This window comes from Cupressus sempervirens, chromosome 2 (genome assembly GCF_028749045.1).
Source record: "Cupressus sempervirens isolate cs-2001-9-10 chromosome 2, ASM2874904v1, whole genome shotgun sequence".
In the NCBI taxonomy this organism is placed as follows: Eukaryota; Viridiplantae; Streptophyta; class Pinopsida; order Cupressales; family Cupressaceae; genus Cupressus; species Cupressus sempervirens.
In genome coordinates this window covers 366975949-366993610 of record NC_143119.1, presented here as the reverse complement: position 1 = coordinate 366993610, position 17662 = coordinate 366975949, and the positions used below count along the sequence as shown (strand labels likewise).

Here is a 17662-nt window from a genome sequence, read left to right as displayed (position 1 = left end):
CAACATAGAAAAACAAGTTCGGAGACAGATTAGAGAGGAAAAAGAAAGAAATGAGAAAGCAACAAATATCGTTGTCAAAGGGCTACGAGACTATGGAGAACAGGAGAAAACAACGGATTTAGTTAAAAGACTTCTTTAAAGACCAATTAGACTGGCATGGAACAACCATACAAGCTCAAAGAATCGGAAAATGGATTAGAGGAGGCAAAGATAGACATGTTAGAGTGACAATGAAGAATATAGGAGATAAAAATAACATTTTCAGCAAGAGGAAGTTTCTTAGAGGCACACACATATATCTTGATGATGACCTCACCGTAACTCAGCAAGAAGAAAGGAGGAAGGAATGGGAAAAAGTGAAAACAGCAAGAGGAAAAGGCAAGTGGGCGTGGCTACAAGATGGCAAAGCCCAAATCAGCGACAAAATCACACGCAATAAATAGGAAATTGGGCCCACCCAGGGACATTTAACTATAGTTAGCTGGAACTGTAGAGGTTATCCTTGGAGAAGAGAACCTGGGTTAGGGCCGATAGCTAAAGATAATGACATCATTATGCTTACCGAGACTCATGAACATGATGGATGTAGAGTTCCAGATTTTGAAGGGTATAAGAAGGTATCACTGTGGAATGAAAAGATAGATAATGGTAAGGGGCATGGAGGCATCACCGTTCTAATAAAAGAAACTTGGAGCAGATTTGTAAACTTAGAGAAAGAAGATGTAAACAAGCAGTATATTTGGATAAAAATAACAGAGAATCAGATTTCTACAAGGGTGGCTATATGTTACTTCGCTCCAAAAGGCTCAAAAATATATAAAAAACATAGATTGGATCGAGAAGATCCGTTCGTTGCGCTAAAAAAAGACATAACAGCCTTTAGCTCTTTAGGGGAAATAATGTTAATAGGGGATTTTAATGCTAGAACAGCAAACAACCAAACTCTCAATCTTAAGGAGAGTTACAATGAAAGCAGAGATCCAGTTTGGCTCGAAGAAGAAGGGACACAAAAATGGGAAAGATCTTCACAGGATAGCATGGGAAAGATTAATCATTTTGGTGCTGAATTACTAGGCTTATGCTGCCTATACAACATGGTTATATGCAATGGTATGGAAAAGTGGCCTAAATCAGGAGGCATCACATGCAAAAGACACAATGGACAAAGTGTTGTTGATTATGTTATATGCTCACAAGACTATGTCGCAAAGATAATCAACTTTGAGATAGAAGATTGCCCCATGGAGTTAAAATCTGATCATAACCCCATCTTGATAAGGGTGACTACTCACTTTAAAGATCAACATATTGTTCCAAAACTTTTACAGAAGAGGAAGATGATTCCGACTGGCAAAGTTTTAATGACACAAGAAAACCATGATACTTTTCAAGACTCTCTTTTGCGGCTGTCTAGGGTTTCGGGAAACCATCTAGAGTCTGAAAAACAACATTTCATGGACAAGGATAATCTTGTTCTTACTATCATTAAAGCATTGGAGGAGTGTAAAAGATCTAGGGCCACAAAAGAAGCCAAGAACACTTTTCCGGCCAATCCTTGGTTTGATGAGGAGTGCAAAATGGCAAAAAGGAATTGGAAAAAGAACATGAACAAAGAAAGTAGAAAAGAGTATAATCAACTGATTAAAAAGAAGAAAGAAGAGTATGTGAACAAGAGAAGAATAGAGTTGATTAATCTTGGTAAAAACAACCCCAGAAAATTTTGGAAAGAGCTTCAACAGAGAAAAACTCAGATAGTGAATAACATAACAGGAACCAAATGGCTGGAATATGCCAAGACTCTCTACGAATGTGATCTAAGAGAGCATAGTACCATGGAAACAGAGACTACAGGGGAGTTATTCAGTGAAAATGATATTATTCAAGGCATCAGGAGGTTAGCTGTTGGTAAAGCGCAAGATATAGATGGGCTACAAGCAGAATACTTAAAATGGGGTGCTGAAATCCTCACACCACACATCACTAAGATTTTCAACAGTGTCAATAGAGAAGGTTTCCCTGTAAAATGGACTACAAGTGTGGTGATCCCACTCCACAAAAGTGGAGATATAAACAATCCTTCTAATTACCGAACCATCATGATCAATCCACTATTTGGCAAGTTATTTGGTAGTTTGGTAGAACAAAAAATCAGCAACTGGGCTGAAACAAAAGGCAAGCGTGCAAAAGGGCAAGCAGGCTTTAGACCAAAACACTCTACTATAGATCACGGCATCACTCTCAGGCATTTGATAGAGAAAGTTTGGGACACTTCGGGGAACGAGGCTTTTTGTTGTTTCGTGGACTTTAAAAAAGCTTTTGACATAGTGCCACGTAATAAACTATGGGATAGAATGGTAGAGTTGGATGTCCCTAAAGAACTTAGGTCAGCGGTTTACAGATTATATGAGCAGGTCAAAGCTAAAATCAGAACGACAGAAGGGATATCAGAAGATTTTGACAGCAACATCGGGGTTAAGCAAGGGTGTCCACTTTCTCCAACACTATTCGGGCTTTATATTGACAAGTTAGAAGAGTGGATAAACAAGAACAATGGTGAGGGGGTGCAGCTGGCCCACTTCGTGATAAGATTGCTCTTATATGCAGATGATCTCATAATTCTTGCTAGAACAGCTAAAGGTTTGAAAGAGCACTTGAAAGCACTAGAATTTTTTTGCCATGATGTAGGAATGCAAGTTAACTCTAGCAAAACCAAAATTATGATCTTCTCACTAAAGAAGAATAGGGGCATACAAGACAAGTTTCTGTTTGAAAATAGCCCCCTTGAGATTGTGGAAGAGTACAAATACTTGGGCATCGATTTTCATAACAAACTCAACTGGGATACTTGTAGATCGAAAAGGATCCAAGGGGGCTGGAAGGCGTTATACTCTTTACAAAACAAGTGCAGGAATGCAGGATTATGGGATTGGACGACCATGAAAATTCTGTTTGGTTTGCTGGTCACTCCGGTTATTCTATACGGATGTGAAGTGTGGGGCGGTAGTATGTCCAAACAGAAATGGCGGCAAGTAGAAAGAATTCAAAAACACTTTATCACATGCAATCTTAAAGTCAAGAGCACAGTTCCGTATGAAATCCTTTTGGCGGAGGTGGGTTCCTTTCCATTAGAAGCCGTCGCATTGATCCGAATGCTAAGCTATTTAAAGAAAACCCAAGGTCTAGAAACACATCGTTGGCCCAAGTTGGTAATAGAGGAAAAACTTGTGAGGCGGAAAAGCACATGGATGAAACAAAATGACAAATGGATGCAAAAATGGGATATCAACATCAAAGCTTGCCCGGATAACATTAAAGAAATAAAAAAGTTTGTCAATGAAAAATTTTGCAATATTTTGTGGACAAGACACATAGGGAGGAAAAAATCTTATTACATTAAAGAATTTAATCCCACTTCTAGTCATGATGAAAAGGCCTATATAAGGGCACCTATTAACTGGAAAGCAAAAATGTTGATGGCACAAATTAGAACTAGTTCACATCAGCTGCGATGTGAAACTGGTAGATGGCAAGTTCCAAAGGAAGAGTGGGCAGACAGAACATGTTTATTCTGCAATATGGGAACAGTGGAGACAGAGCAACACTTTGTCATGGAATGCTTGGCTTACAACGACATCGGATCTGATTATACAAAAATTCTGCAAAACAAGGACTTTAACTATTTATTTGAGGAAGATCAAGTGAAGAGAACAGCGGAGTTGATTATCAAAATTCAGAGAAGAAGAGACAAGTTAACCAAAACTTTGCAACTGACTAGTTTGGCTCCTGACTCGGGAGGGCGATTGCATGGGTCCCATAGACTACTTTAGTCTCGTGGACGTCATTAAAATCTATCATATCATATCATTTCCACACATGGGAGTAGCCATGGTGGACGTCATGTTGAGTGATTCCATGACGGTATCACATTGAGAGATTTCACAATAGAAATCTTTTCCACAAATGGGTGTCATGTTGAGAGATTCCATGAAATGGATTTTTGGAAAGATACCTCCCTAGCTAAGAGTGAATGTTGGTGTTTTAGTTCGGGAGACATCTTTTCCCATATCTAAGCTGTCATTTCCATTTCAAGTTGCTGTTTCTCCTTTCTTTGCGATGTGTCCATTTATTCCTATTCTATTGCTATCGTTTCATTTAAGTATTTATATATATGATCTTGAGATGTTCGATTTAGTCAGCTAGTTATCTCTCTATTAATTATTTTTCTCAACAATTATCCTTTCATGTGCTTTGTCGGTTCAAGACATTGAAGTGGTTTTATTCTTTCTTGTTTTCAATTGCTTGAACTCATTAAAGAGCCATGAGTTCTGGCACTACTATATTTGGTAATGTTGACACTTTATGTGCATTGTGACATTCCTTTTCTTCTTGGCATTTCACATGTCCAGGGGTTATGTGTTTTAGCTGGGTCAAGCATATCTAGACGTGGACTTCTTGTTTTGCAGAAATATATATGCTATGTTCTTTTATTGGTATTGCTTTTCATCATGTTGATGTTTGATAGCTTCTACCAGATAAACATATATATAATTATATGAGATATAATTGAGATATAAATATATGAGAGAAAATAAAAATAAAAATAATATATATATATATATATATATATATATATATATATATATATATATATATATATATATATATATATATATATATATATATATATATATATATATATATATATATATATATATATAAAATTTGATAAATACTTAATATAAATGATAAATGTAAGTCATTATTGCATTCGAAAAAACACATACCAAATATCATGGCAGTGTTAATACATTTTAAGTAGATCCAGTAACTCAACATGGTATTAGAGCCAACAACAAATGTATCAAAGAGAAGGTCGAAGATAGAAATTATTGAGTCTCATTGATCCAGAGGAATTTTAGTCATGTGTGTGCACCAATCCTAAACACCATTAAAGGGGGGATTAAATGTTAGTTTAAGTGGACAGAAGTAGCAGGTAAGAGCTTTGAAACGTTGAAGAAAAAGATATCAAAACGTAATAAAAAATAATATAATGATGGACCATAGAGCCAATCGAAGGAGGTGCTTTAAGTGTTTTTCTTCTTCTTCTTAGTTTACTTCCTGAGTAGTCTCTACTCAACCACTATGATGCTATCTGTTTGAGCATAAAACAATAGGCAAGAATGAGTGTTGTAATTGAAATATAAATTTGACTACACTCACCTCTCACCAGTGATCATATGGTGCGATAATCCAATAAGGAGGAATCTTGCCTCAACTGCAATCATTGAAAGACCAATTGATAAAGACTCAAAGTTATTGGGTGTAGTTACAGTTCATATATACCAGTTTTAGAGGAGCATTTGTTAAGAAGAAAAAGAATAACTTTGATTTGACTCATTGGTAGTAAAAGAAATTTTCTTGTAATATATACTGCCACTGTGGAAAGGTCTGCAGGAATTGAAAAGGGAAAGTGAAAGTAAGAAGAGGGGGAAGGAGTCCCACTACAAATCACGTAAAGATAAAATGTATCTAAATATGCTTACCATATAATACAAAACATATACTAAAGTAAAAGTACAAAACTCCTTAAACCAGCCGATACATGGAAATGAAAAGACAAACCATTAATTATTGCAGGACCACTTTAAAATGTGTTTGGATGAAACCCGATAAAAAAGAGTACAAATTTGTCCCACTGTCATGCGATCAGCTAAGGTACACTTGCTGATAAGTGCAAAATAAATGGAAGAAAAATAGAATTGAAATAAGTTTGGGAAATAGGGAGGTGTAATAATTGATGGCACATTAGGCACCTTAACCCTATATCCCATTCAATTAAGAGGATGAACATTCATTAATATTCAATTCAGTATGACACCAAATTCATTTTTGTCATATAAGGTGGAGAGTAATGGATCAAGCACAAATAAGACATGAGAATTATTATTGCTTAGGTTGTTTCACCTATGGATATAATATGATTTTACGTAGAGAGAATAGATAAAATCTCAAGGACCAATCGACTAGTATCAGTATAGTATGTTGTGAGACTGAACCATAAATAACAAGCAAGAGTAAGGTAAGGACTTGGATACCGACCTTGTAAGTAATGGTATATTATTTTTCTTTTCACATTCTTATGAAATAGGTTACATAAGTTTGTTATATCATTAATATTGTAGCAAATATATATAGGGATGATATTTTTATCTAATAAAGAGATTTGATAAATTTGACATTATTAAATGTAAAATTGATGTGTAATAAGTATTTATGATCCTTGAATATTTTATTTATCTTATCAATTAGAGTCCCTCTCGTATTATATGTTTCAATATGAGCTGTTTACCTTGATCTTTTCCTCCGAGATTGTTCATGTAGGAAAAAGAGGGAGATAGAGATTCAGTGGGAGATAGACATTTCGGGCAACCTTGAAAGAGAGTGAGAAGATAGAGGATATGATTCAGTAAACCTTTGGTGACCTCGATCATATTGATTCAGAGGGAGTAAACCTTGTTGAGATGGATTCTTCATTAATCAATAAATTGTAGCATACAAGAGGACTGTGACTCATGAATATACCTTGTGACTATGTGATTTTAATGGGCCTACCCCCTGTGTACATCATGAGGAAGTGATAACTTCCAAATGATGTCACTTGTATTTGCAAAAGTTATTGTAAGGTGACGATCTTACAATAACTTGTATTATGAGATCAAACAAATTGAGTATATGGTGAATGTCTTGCATCCCAACATTCTGGAAGGCCATTCCTGTGAAAGAGTTCTTGGTGAATATCATTGATATTTTGGGAGGCCAATACTCTTGATATCAGATGTGATATCAAACCTTATTTTGATTACTTGGTGAATAATATTGATATTATGGGAGGCCAATACTCTTGATATCAAACATTTTTTAGTAATTGGTGAATATCATGTATTTAGGGAGATCAATACTTTTGATATCTGATGTGATATCAAACCTTATCGAGTATTTGGTGAATATCATATGTTGATATTCTGGGAGACTAATACTCTTGATATCAAATGTGATATCAAAATGATGGATCGATGATATCCTTAATCTTGCTAACTTGATATTATTTTGAGGTAATATGTGTTTATCCTTCCTAGCTAAGAGGGAGTGTTGATGTTTGATAGCTTCTATCAGATAAACATATATATTATTATATTAATTATCTGATTAACAAATAGACATGTCCTATGAAGGGACATGTTTATTCATGGCTTATACTCAATATAAATGTAAGTGATTATTGCATTTGAAAAAACACATATCAAATATCACAGCAGTGTTTATACACTTGCAGCAGATCTGGAAACTCAACACATCTGCATAGAAAAAAAGGAACATATATTGATAAAGGAACTTATTTGTGGCTGGGTTTTTCTTTCTCAGGTTGGAGGGTTTTTTCAGGATAAGATGCTGTATCTTGAGTCCATTAATTTTTGTTTGCTGTTAATCTTATTTCCGATTATAAAAATCAACAATTACATGTTGATAATTATTATGGTAAGAGGGATGGGTGGCAATTCAAAGATAATACAGTAATTAGAGAGTTGATGAATGGAAAATCAAATGTAACATGAAGCTGACAGTAATCCTGTATATTCATTTTATATATGCACTATTGAACCACTGGAACTTGGAACTAAAATAAGCAATCTATGTTCAATGTATTAAGAATTTGATAGTGATGAAAATGACAGTGCAAAAGTGTATAATTCTTTCTCAACTTAAAGTTAAATTTGATGTCCTCTTCTTCGTGTTACTTTTTTAGACACATGTACTAGGTTTTCTAACCTATTCAAATATGGATACAAGGGATGGAGCATATGCAATGAAAATGTGTTTTATGCTGTCTGAAATACTTCTTTCCCATGTTTCAGAAATCTGAAATTCATGGTTTTACATAGAGAAGCAATAATCTTCAAAAGGTCATGAATTCATTTCAATTAATCACAAATCCTGTAGCCAGCCAGGTTTTTCTTTGAAAAAATCTTGATTGGTGAAAAAATCATTGACCAATCATTACCCAAATTTGATTTTTGTTTAGAATGCATTGAAATTGCGTTAAATCCCTAAGAAATGGCAAAAAGGTGGAAAAATCGATGCAATAACATCTGAAACCCAATAAGAATTTGCAAATTTGTCAATTCACTTAGAAGTAGGGTCAATTCAAGGGCAATTCAAAGTCACTGCATAATTGGTGTGGGAACAGTTTGTTATTTTGCCCCTTAATTTTCTTTCTGACATTTGGGAAGCTGCAAACAGAGGAGTGGGAGGAGCAATGGTGGTTATCAACTGAAATTGAAAGGGCGTCAATCATTAAATCGCAGGGGGTATGTGAGATAGTGTTGCAGCAGCTTATTGAATTTGTTCTAAATTGTGGCTTTGATATGACCTAAGCTCTCTACACACAGTCTGCATGGATTCTAACGTGAACAAGTATATAATTAATATTGTACAGTAATTTTAAAATTATATATATTATGAGGCAAGAGCCTTCAACACAACGATAACTTGTTAGCCTCCCATGTGGGATTTCTTGGTTTTGATTCTACTCGAGCTTGACACATAAAAATAATTAATTACAAAAAATAATAATAACTAATCTAGGCTTTGGCCCATTACTGATAAATATATATTTTTATATATATTATGTACTACTAAATATGGCACTTTGATGGGGTACGAGGGAACCCCTATAGTTTATAATTATAATTAATATAATAGAGTTGTTTTAAATTTAAATTGTTATTGACTATATATACACTTATATAATAAATTAAAAATTAAAAGTAAAAGTAATGTAAATTTTGTAATTTATATATTTATTTTTAATATATAATTACTATATTCAATTCTTACTATATATATATGATTTTAAATTTAAATTGATAGATTTAATTTAATGAATGGTACTGGGTAGGATGGGCCTTAGAATGGTAGGGCTAGCAGGCTGATGAATGGTTGTGGGGGGGGGCGGGGAGGGAGACTCTAGTATGGCCACTTTATTGCTGCAGGGTGGGTGAGAACCAGTGCCATTAATCAGCCTGTTAGAATAAGGAACTATAGGGCTAGACTAGATGCTCTATTCTGTACGTAAAATGCTATTAATATTTTTGTCCACATAAAATAGCAGTTGAATGCTAGGTATTACCAAAACCAGTCGCTTGCTAATCTTTTACTTCAACTAAATAAAAGTCTTTTGTTGAACTCAACCTAATATAAGGGACTTCTTAATTGCCATCTTAAAATATAAAGCATTGAATTGTGTAATATGATTTGATAAGCTTTCTCAAAAATTGAACTACCCATATAAAACTCCTTGTCTCAATCACAATGAAAGTCTTGGATCACTTCAAAATGGCTTCCACTTTTACTAGAACAATGGCCACTGTCTGATTAATATTTGATCTCAGTTATTTGATTCAGAAGACAACTATTTGGTGACTGCCTTCCTAAAAATTCCGACAAATTTGATCTTAGTTACATCATAGTCTTAGTTAACTGAATACTTGCCTATGTAATTAGCAACATGAATACAAAAAACAGAATCTATTGTCTACAATTTATGGGTTAAATTCTATTTTATTTGCTCTCAATATCTCTATACTATGGAAATAGTATAAGTTTAAAACATTAGTTTGTCTCTCTTTCTGCAATTTTTTACTGTTTTTTTTTTGGAGAATCCGATTATTTTTTCAAACAATTTTTGCTGCTATGGTTTTACATGAGCTGTCTCATTGACAAGTGCTTATTCAATTTATCGAACCTTCAATTTGTATTTCTCTGCTTCTATACTGCTGTTTCATAAATTAGTTGTTTCAACTTTTGTAGAGAAATCACTTATTCTGATGTTGAAGACATTAATACTTTGAAAGTAATTTCTTTAAATGATTTTTCAGGTATTTCAATTTATTTCTTTAGTTAGTACTGTGATCTCATTCTTATGATATTTGGCAGGTATAATCATATAGTTTCCGTGGAAGGGATTTTCTTTTGTTAACTAAAATTTATTCTCCCATTTAGGAGCCAAGCAGTGTGGAGAAAATCATGGAGATTGATGAACATATTGGATGTGCAATGAGTGGATTGATAGCTGATGCCCGCACACTTGTTGAACATGCACGAGTTGAAACTCAGGTGCAATCCAATTGTTGACTGACAGATACATATTTAGAGCAAACCTGATGTAATGCTTTATCTTGCTGACGTCTGTTATGTTTGTTACAGAACCATAGGTTTTCATATGGTGAGCCTATGAGTGCAGAGTCCACAACTCAAGCTTTGTGTGATCTTGCGCTTCGTTTTGGAGAAGGCGATGAAGACTCTATGGTATTTCACCCAAGGCTTCGTGATAATCTACTGTTACTACATAATGTGAAATGCTAATAAGTTAATATCAATTAATTTTTATTATATCCTCCTTGACTTTGGAAATATGTTTTATGTACCCGGTTGATTGATTATTGCCTGTAATAGGTGAAATTATTAGAGGCGATAATTAATAAATATTAGATGGCACAGCAAGTTTTCAATAACAGTTGTAAAAGCAGTTACATAAATAGTTACCCAATGTCTTTGTGAAGGGTTAAGAAGATAACTCCCTCATCGTTTGATTATAGATCTAAATATATTATCGTGAAGTATTCCCAAATACTAATAGCCATCTATCCTGATTTTAAACTCTAAACATGAAGTCATTTACACTGAAGATTTGATCAAACTGCATACTTTTTTCATAAAGAGTCAGTACAAAATACAGCAGTATGTGAAAGGGACAAAAATCTTAAAAGTCAATTTTAAAAAGCTATGTAGAGGCATCAACCATACAACCATTCTTGATTACACAACTAAAATTTGAGATTGCGGAGATCAACTTTACTTATTGCATATTGCTAGGCAGGTACCTTGCTTGTATATATGTGTGTGTGTGCGCGCGTGCACGTACGCATATATATGTATATATATATTATATACACACACACACACACACACACATATTAATACCATACATAATTAGCATACATACAAGTTTTATTTCACCTGTTGAAATCATTTTTAGTCATTCACCAGAAAAAAGCATTACATTGGGTCTGACTTGAATTCCATCTAGGTCTTGAAATGGTGTCTCCACAAGGTGAGCTTGGATCCTATTAAATGGACTTGGATTTGGCCAAAGATCTATTGTGTTAGCACGAATGCTGATGGTATTCCTTTGGGGGAGCATCCTAAGCATTGCTAGAGCACTTGAGGAGATTGATAATGTTGCATTCATGACAGTATTTGTCATTGATGTCAATGTAGTATTGTTTCTGTAAAAACTAGCAGAGTAGCAGACAAAGAACAAGGTCATATGGATTGTGTATTGATGATTAGGTCAAGCACAGTTGAGGATATATTCCACATTGTGTGCTGATGAAGTGGACAAGAGAGCATATAGAAAGTCAAAGACATGAGGGAGATATTCTTGATTTACAGAGGACAGTGTTCAGACAGAGTACTTGAGAAGCAGTCTTTGATGTTTGGAGTGTATCTCCTAATAGAGAGAGAATCTCAACATGCGAAGTTGGACAATCAAGGATAGAGGTCGCATGTGTGACTGCGAGCCGACAGTGTTGTGTAATTGTAAAATAATTGATTATCTTAAAGAGGTCCTATTATAATTAATTGGGAAAGCCTCAAGCGGACTCGAGGAATTATTTTAAGGATATGGTATAAAGGAAGGATATTTTCCTTGTTGTGAAGTATGTATTCAAGTAAGTGATATACAAAGTGTTTGGTAAATGTGAGTAAGTGATCCAATGGATTATTGGATGCGAAGTTGGTGATCTGGTATCAAGATTAGAAGAGGTTTGGTTCGGTCAGAGGATAGAGAAGGAGCTATATACTAAGGAATAATATGGAGACCAGTTGGATAGTGAGTTTGGTGGTCTTGCCCTTGAAGTTGTTTGGACTGTGGGTCCATCTGCCTTCTACAACTCCTAACAAGGTTGGAGTCTCCTAATAGGGACTAATATGTATTGAATGTATTTCATTGGCTCCTAACAGAGTCCATCCTCTAACAATGAACTTTTATATTAGTACATCATTTTGTGGGTACCATCCTCATCGGGGTTTTCCCTCTGATCAAGGGTTTCCCTTGTTAACATATCTGATGTTATTGTGTATGAGTATCTTCATATGGTTGTTGATTATATTGATCACATGCTTAAGGATTAATAAGGTAGATAAATGTTGTAATAGCTGGATAACTGATTCACCCACCCCGCCCCACCCCACCCCACCCTACCCCTCTTAGTTATCTTGGTGAACTTTACTTTCTAACATATTGTAGGGTGAACTAAAGTGATACTAGATCTGTTTAGCAGGTCTTGGCCAAAACTTGAGAAACCCATGCACACAAAGGGTTTTCTTCTTGTTTTTGACCTAAAGTTTGATTGAAAAATAAAAAATGTGAGCACTAAAACTAAATGTGCCACAACTAGAAGATTTGAAACATTATATCAAGCTTGTTTTACCTCATTTTGATTGCAAAAAGATTAAAAAAACCAATCATTCTTACTCATCATTAGACAGTGTTGAAGATTAATCAATTGATCATTGAAGTTTCCACAATATTTGGACTGCATTTCGATGTGTATGAATGATCTTGTTCATTGCCAACAAGTTGGCAAAGGAAGATTTTTGGAAAAGAGGAAAGTATTTTATTTTTTTCTTTTACAAAATAACTCTCTTTTATTGTTTTCATTTGTTTTGGAATGCAATGTTTTCCAAACTTATTGCCACAGGGATTACGGTGATAGATGTTTACAATTTTGTGGCCAAACCCACCTTCACCCAGCTTCAATTTAGACCCAAATTAACTATTGTGGAATATTTGACATGGTAGAGCAAGTTGTTCTTTTGCGATATTGGGGAGAAACGGTAAGTAAGACCAATAAGGTGCCAAAACAGTTAAAGAGATTGGGTTATGCGAAATTGGCAAAGGAGATGAAACTTGCAGAAGATTCATTTAAGCCCATTAGGGATTTGGAGAAAGAGACTTGTGCATCCATCATTTTAATGGATGGAAAGATACCAAAAATGAGCCTTGATCAATGTGTTTGTAGTGTGACCTAAAGGGTTAATGTTTTTGTAAGCTAGGTATTGTAAGGAGTAGACAAGGAATGTACAATTCATTGTGGACATTCTTATATGGGCCATTGAGAAAATGAGACTTCATAATGTTGTCCAAATTATAACGGGACAATGCAAAAATTCATATTGGCTGGATCAGTAGTTGAGACCATAGTTGGAGAACTCTCACTCAGCAATAGCTCGCCAAGCCCCAAAAAGTTTATTTTGGAAAAAATCGGCCAGTTTTGCAAAAAAAACTTGGGAAAACTCCGGAACATAAAAACTGCTTAAATTTAATTAAAAAAATTGTTTTTGCAAAATTCAACGAGAAGATGCATATAATGAGTTCATTAAAGAGAACACTAAAGAACAGGTAGAATTTAGATATATATAAATGCTTAGTGGGTAAAAAATCACATTCCCATGGGGAGTGCTGATGGCAGGAAGCAAAATAATAAAATAGATTGTGTCAAACTAGAAGCAAATACATCATTACAATCACATCTTCCTCTTCCCAACTCTATTGGCATACTGTAATTCTCTATTTTATATAATATATATAAACCTTTTGCTTTAAAATTTTTAAAAAAAAAAGAGTTTTTATGAAAAACTTGGTGATTAATTGGTGATTTTTTTCACAAAAACTTCGCAATTTTTTCACTAGCCAAGTCGCAATTAAATTTGGGAAACTCTCCTATCAGAAAAAAAAACTTGACGATTAGTAGAAAGTCGCCGATTTTTTGGTGATTATGCAACTATGATGGTTGAGACACATTATTCATACATCTTTTTGGAGACATTGTACAATGATCCATCCATCAGCGTGGCCTTATACTACAAAAAGGTTTGCAAAAAAATTGATGGATCAAATAGGTATGCTAATGTTGACAATATTCAAATGTTCATTACAAACTACCACACGTTGTAAGGCTTGCATGAAACATTTTTGAAATTAGAGCTGGTAACGCTAAATGAAACAATATAAATTTTCATGATACACTTCAGTTATTTACTTTTTAAAACTTAAGTATGTTTCTTTTTTGTTTATAATTGTTAATTTTTGAGTTATTTGTTGAAATCCGATTTGCCTCCACCACAATCATCTTAAGGTGACCTGTGTAGGTTGGGGAGACACTATCTTGCATGCACTTTCTAGGATGGTCATCATCCATGTATGGTTTGTATGGAGGCAATTCAATAGCAAGGTGGCAATAAATGTTCGTAAATAATCTTAGTCTTTCTTTGATGTGACTGGGGGGAAATCTTTTAGTTTCAATAAGCCCTTTGTGATGTGCTGCATTGACATGGACAAGTCATGTTTGAGGGAAGTATAGAATGACGCTGTCTCAAATTTGAAGTTTATTTCATAATTTTATAACTCTTTAACCTTCTAATTGCCTCAATAGGTTGTTTTTATTCTATTTGAGTCAAATCAGAGCATAGACTCCTTTATTTACTTGGTGAAGTATAGCTGATTGAACTAGAAAAGAGATGGAAAAATAAGTGTACATGCACTCCAACTTGTGCCTTCTTTCCCACAAAACAACTACTAGGAAGGGGCAGATGAGGCTGTGGGATGTAGAGCTAGAGTGCGACTTGGATTTTTCTGCTTCTCGACATTCTTCATTTGAAGGAGTTAGATAGCCAATAGCATACTTTTAGTATAAGTGTGAGTTATATTCATTGTGGTTTTTCTAGTCATCTACACCATCTAATATTGATGCTGATGATTATGATGTTGATCTTTTCAAAGATCCAAATGACGTTGCTTGCTGAATATATTATTTAATTATTGAGCATTGAGTATATATCATTACATTTGAGTTTGATAAATTGATGTTGTTGTAGTGATTTTAAATTTTATGGTGATTTTGTTTATTATATGATGCTATATGGTAACCTTATTTCTTTTTTATGCTGCAATTATGCATATATCTATTCATGATTATTTTGTTTACGTGTTATATGTTATGTATGTAACAAACCCAACCCTTAATCGTTTTTGGCCATTTTCACATAACGCAAGCTTCTGTAGCTAAATCCAAAGTGGTAACTCACATTTCAACATTGAAATCTAGATGATTTGATGGTGTAATTTCTTAAACTGCTAGTTACAGAAAAAGTTATTAGTTGTTAGCAATAAAGTTGCTGTTTGAAGTGCTCTGAACAAGTTTCAAATTGTCAAGTCATATGAATGGTTAGGTTGCTTAAAGAGTATGAAACTGGTTACAAAAAAGCTAAATAAATCATGCTAAGACTTACTATCCTAAAAGCTAATGAAGGAATTGAAATGAATATATCTTCCTTTGCCTAATACGTGCTATATTAAAATCTCTGAGAGGAAACATAATTTATTTATCATGTAAGTGGAATTGTGATATCTGTGCAAGGGTTCTCACGAGAAGAAATTCCACTTTCTTTTTTGGAAGGGTTAGAAGAATTAATATCATGATTATTGCTACATTAAATAAAGACTTCTCATTTTTAGCATTGAAGCATTTAGTATAGGTCATCAAATCAAGATTATCAATGGTTCTGATGTTGGCATTTGAGTCTTTGACCTTATACTAATCTGATATATCCATAACTAAAAATATGGGTATTTTCTTATCTGTTGTTATTCTTGACCATGGAAAACTACACATTTCTTTTATTTGCTTTCATTTTATTTTATGACGAAGTTTGTCTTTATTAAACATTTTGAATTTTAGAATAAAAACACAGAAGTAAGAACATAGTCATTTCACTTTTTATGCCTAATTCCAAGTGTAATGTTATTGCTTGAAGACATCAGAATTCTGTTGAGCTTATTCCAATGCAGTGTAAAGCTTGCTCATTCTTTATTTATTCAAAAATTGTTTCCAATAATATACTGATGTGGGAGAGACATTTCCAAAAAAATCTGGATTCTCTAAAAAATTCACTTAATTTGTGAACTAGCTTGATGAGCTTATCAACCTATGCAGGTTTGCTGATTGGGCTGGATTTGTGACTTGATCGTGTTTAACTTGTTATGTGACTATGTTTGGTATTCAAAGTGATTTTGAGAAACCTGCAAATGCTCAACTTTATGACCCGGGAGCTGTTAACTCAGATAGAGACCATCTTGTGACAGATAGTTGTTCTTATCTAATTTATCTCATTTATTCTGATAAAAGTGAGGGTAGTTGTCGTGAGGTTTTCACACCATCGCCCCAAAAGTTTTGGGGACCCCTTTTTTCGGGCAAGCCTTGGCAATTTTTGCGGATTTTTGAAATTTTTTCGGTTGCCTTAGCAAATTTTTTGGAGTGGTCTAGAGGTTTTTGATTTGAAAATTTTACACCTTAGATGCCTTCAGGCCAGGAGGGATGTGATTTGTTTTTTCATCCAGTCTTAACTTGATTTTCTGGAACATGTAATATTATCCATAGGCCAAACAAATTTCAAAGACAACATTTTCGATGGTTAGAACAATATTCGGCAGGATAAATTTGCAAAATTTTGGACTTAGACGGATTTTGGAAATTGGAAATAATTGTACAGACTTGGACATTTTCAAAATGAAATTTTTTAAATATAATTGTTTTGGAAAATCTTAAATTTTTTCCAGTGAAAAAGGAAATATTTGATAGTGAAATTAAAATTGGAAAATCGATTTTGAAAGCTAGAGAAATGATTTATTTTGGTTAATAAAATTGCGTTGCAAAATTGAAAGTGGATTAAATTGCAAAATCTCATTAAATTGGTTGAAATATTGCTTAGGAGATTTTCTTTAAATGTTGAAAGAGATTAGTAATTTAGAATTAAAAATTGATTTTAGCTTGCTAAATTCAATTTTAATGATATCTTAATTGCTAAAACGTTTTTTAAATGAAAATTTTGGCATCTCTTAGGCTTTCCTCATTTTATTTTGCAATTTTTGATCACAACTAGCAATTAAATGGGTTAATTTCACTTTTAGCTAAGTAATTTTAGCATGGCATTCAAATTTGGGCCATTAATAAAGAGCTAATTTAATTTTTGCTTTCCTCCAGGGCAAGTCTGCCAGCTTGGAGGGACAAGGAAATTTTGGTATAAGCGGGGCTCCCCCCTCTCTCATCTCCTCATTCCATCTACCTCCTCATGTGTTGAGCGATGTTTCTCTAGAAGGGCAGCTTGCAGACTTGGGCAATTTTCTTAGGCAGATTTTTTTTCCTTGCTTGGCGTCATTTTTTCCTTCTTCCATCTTGGGCAAATTCTTGCCCTAGGCGATTTTGGAACAGATTTGAATTTTCTCCAACTTGGGTGATTTTTTTGTAGAGGCTATGTGATCCAAGGTCTGATTTGTGGCAAATGTGGGCAATTTCAAGGAAGTCAAAATTCTGATTTTTGCTAGGGCATCATTATTTGCAAGAAGGCTTGAAATTTCGAGATTTGATCCGAATTTGAAGAGGGCCCGATTATTGGTAAAGGCAGATTTAAGGTAAAATTCTATTCATTTTAGAGGTGAAGATTGGTTTAAAGGCGGATTCTATTCCTTGTTCTTGCTTGGTTC

At 34.2% G+C, this 17662-nt stretch overlaps 1 protein-coding gene across 1 annotated transcript in view; it reads left to right on the top strand.

Annotated features, from left to right (window-relative positions):
* LOC149572651 (proteasome subunit alpha type-5) overlaps nt 1–17662 on the top strand; it is a 48864-nt gene that overhangs the window by 10864 nt on the left and 20338 nt on the right. The window contains exons 4-5 of the mRNA XM_089813756.1: nt 10060–10173; nt 10264–10365. Coding sequence (XP_089669882.1) covers nt 10060–10173; nt 10264–10365 — 216 coding nt within the window. The remainder of the gene's footprint in view (nt 1–10059; nt 10174–10263; nt 10366–17662) is intronic.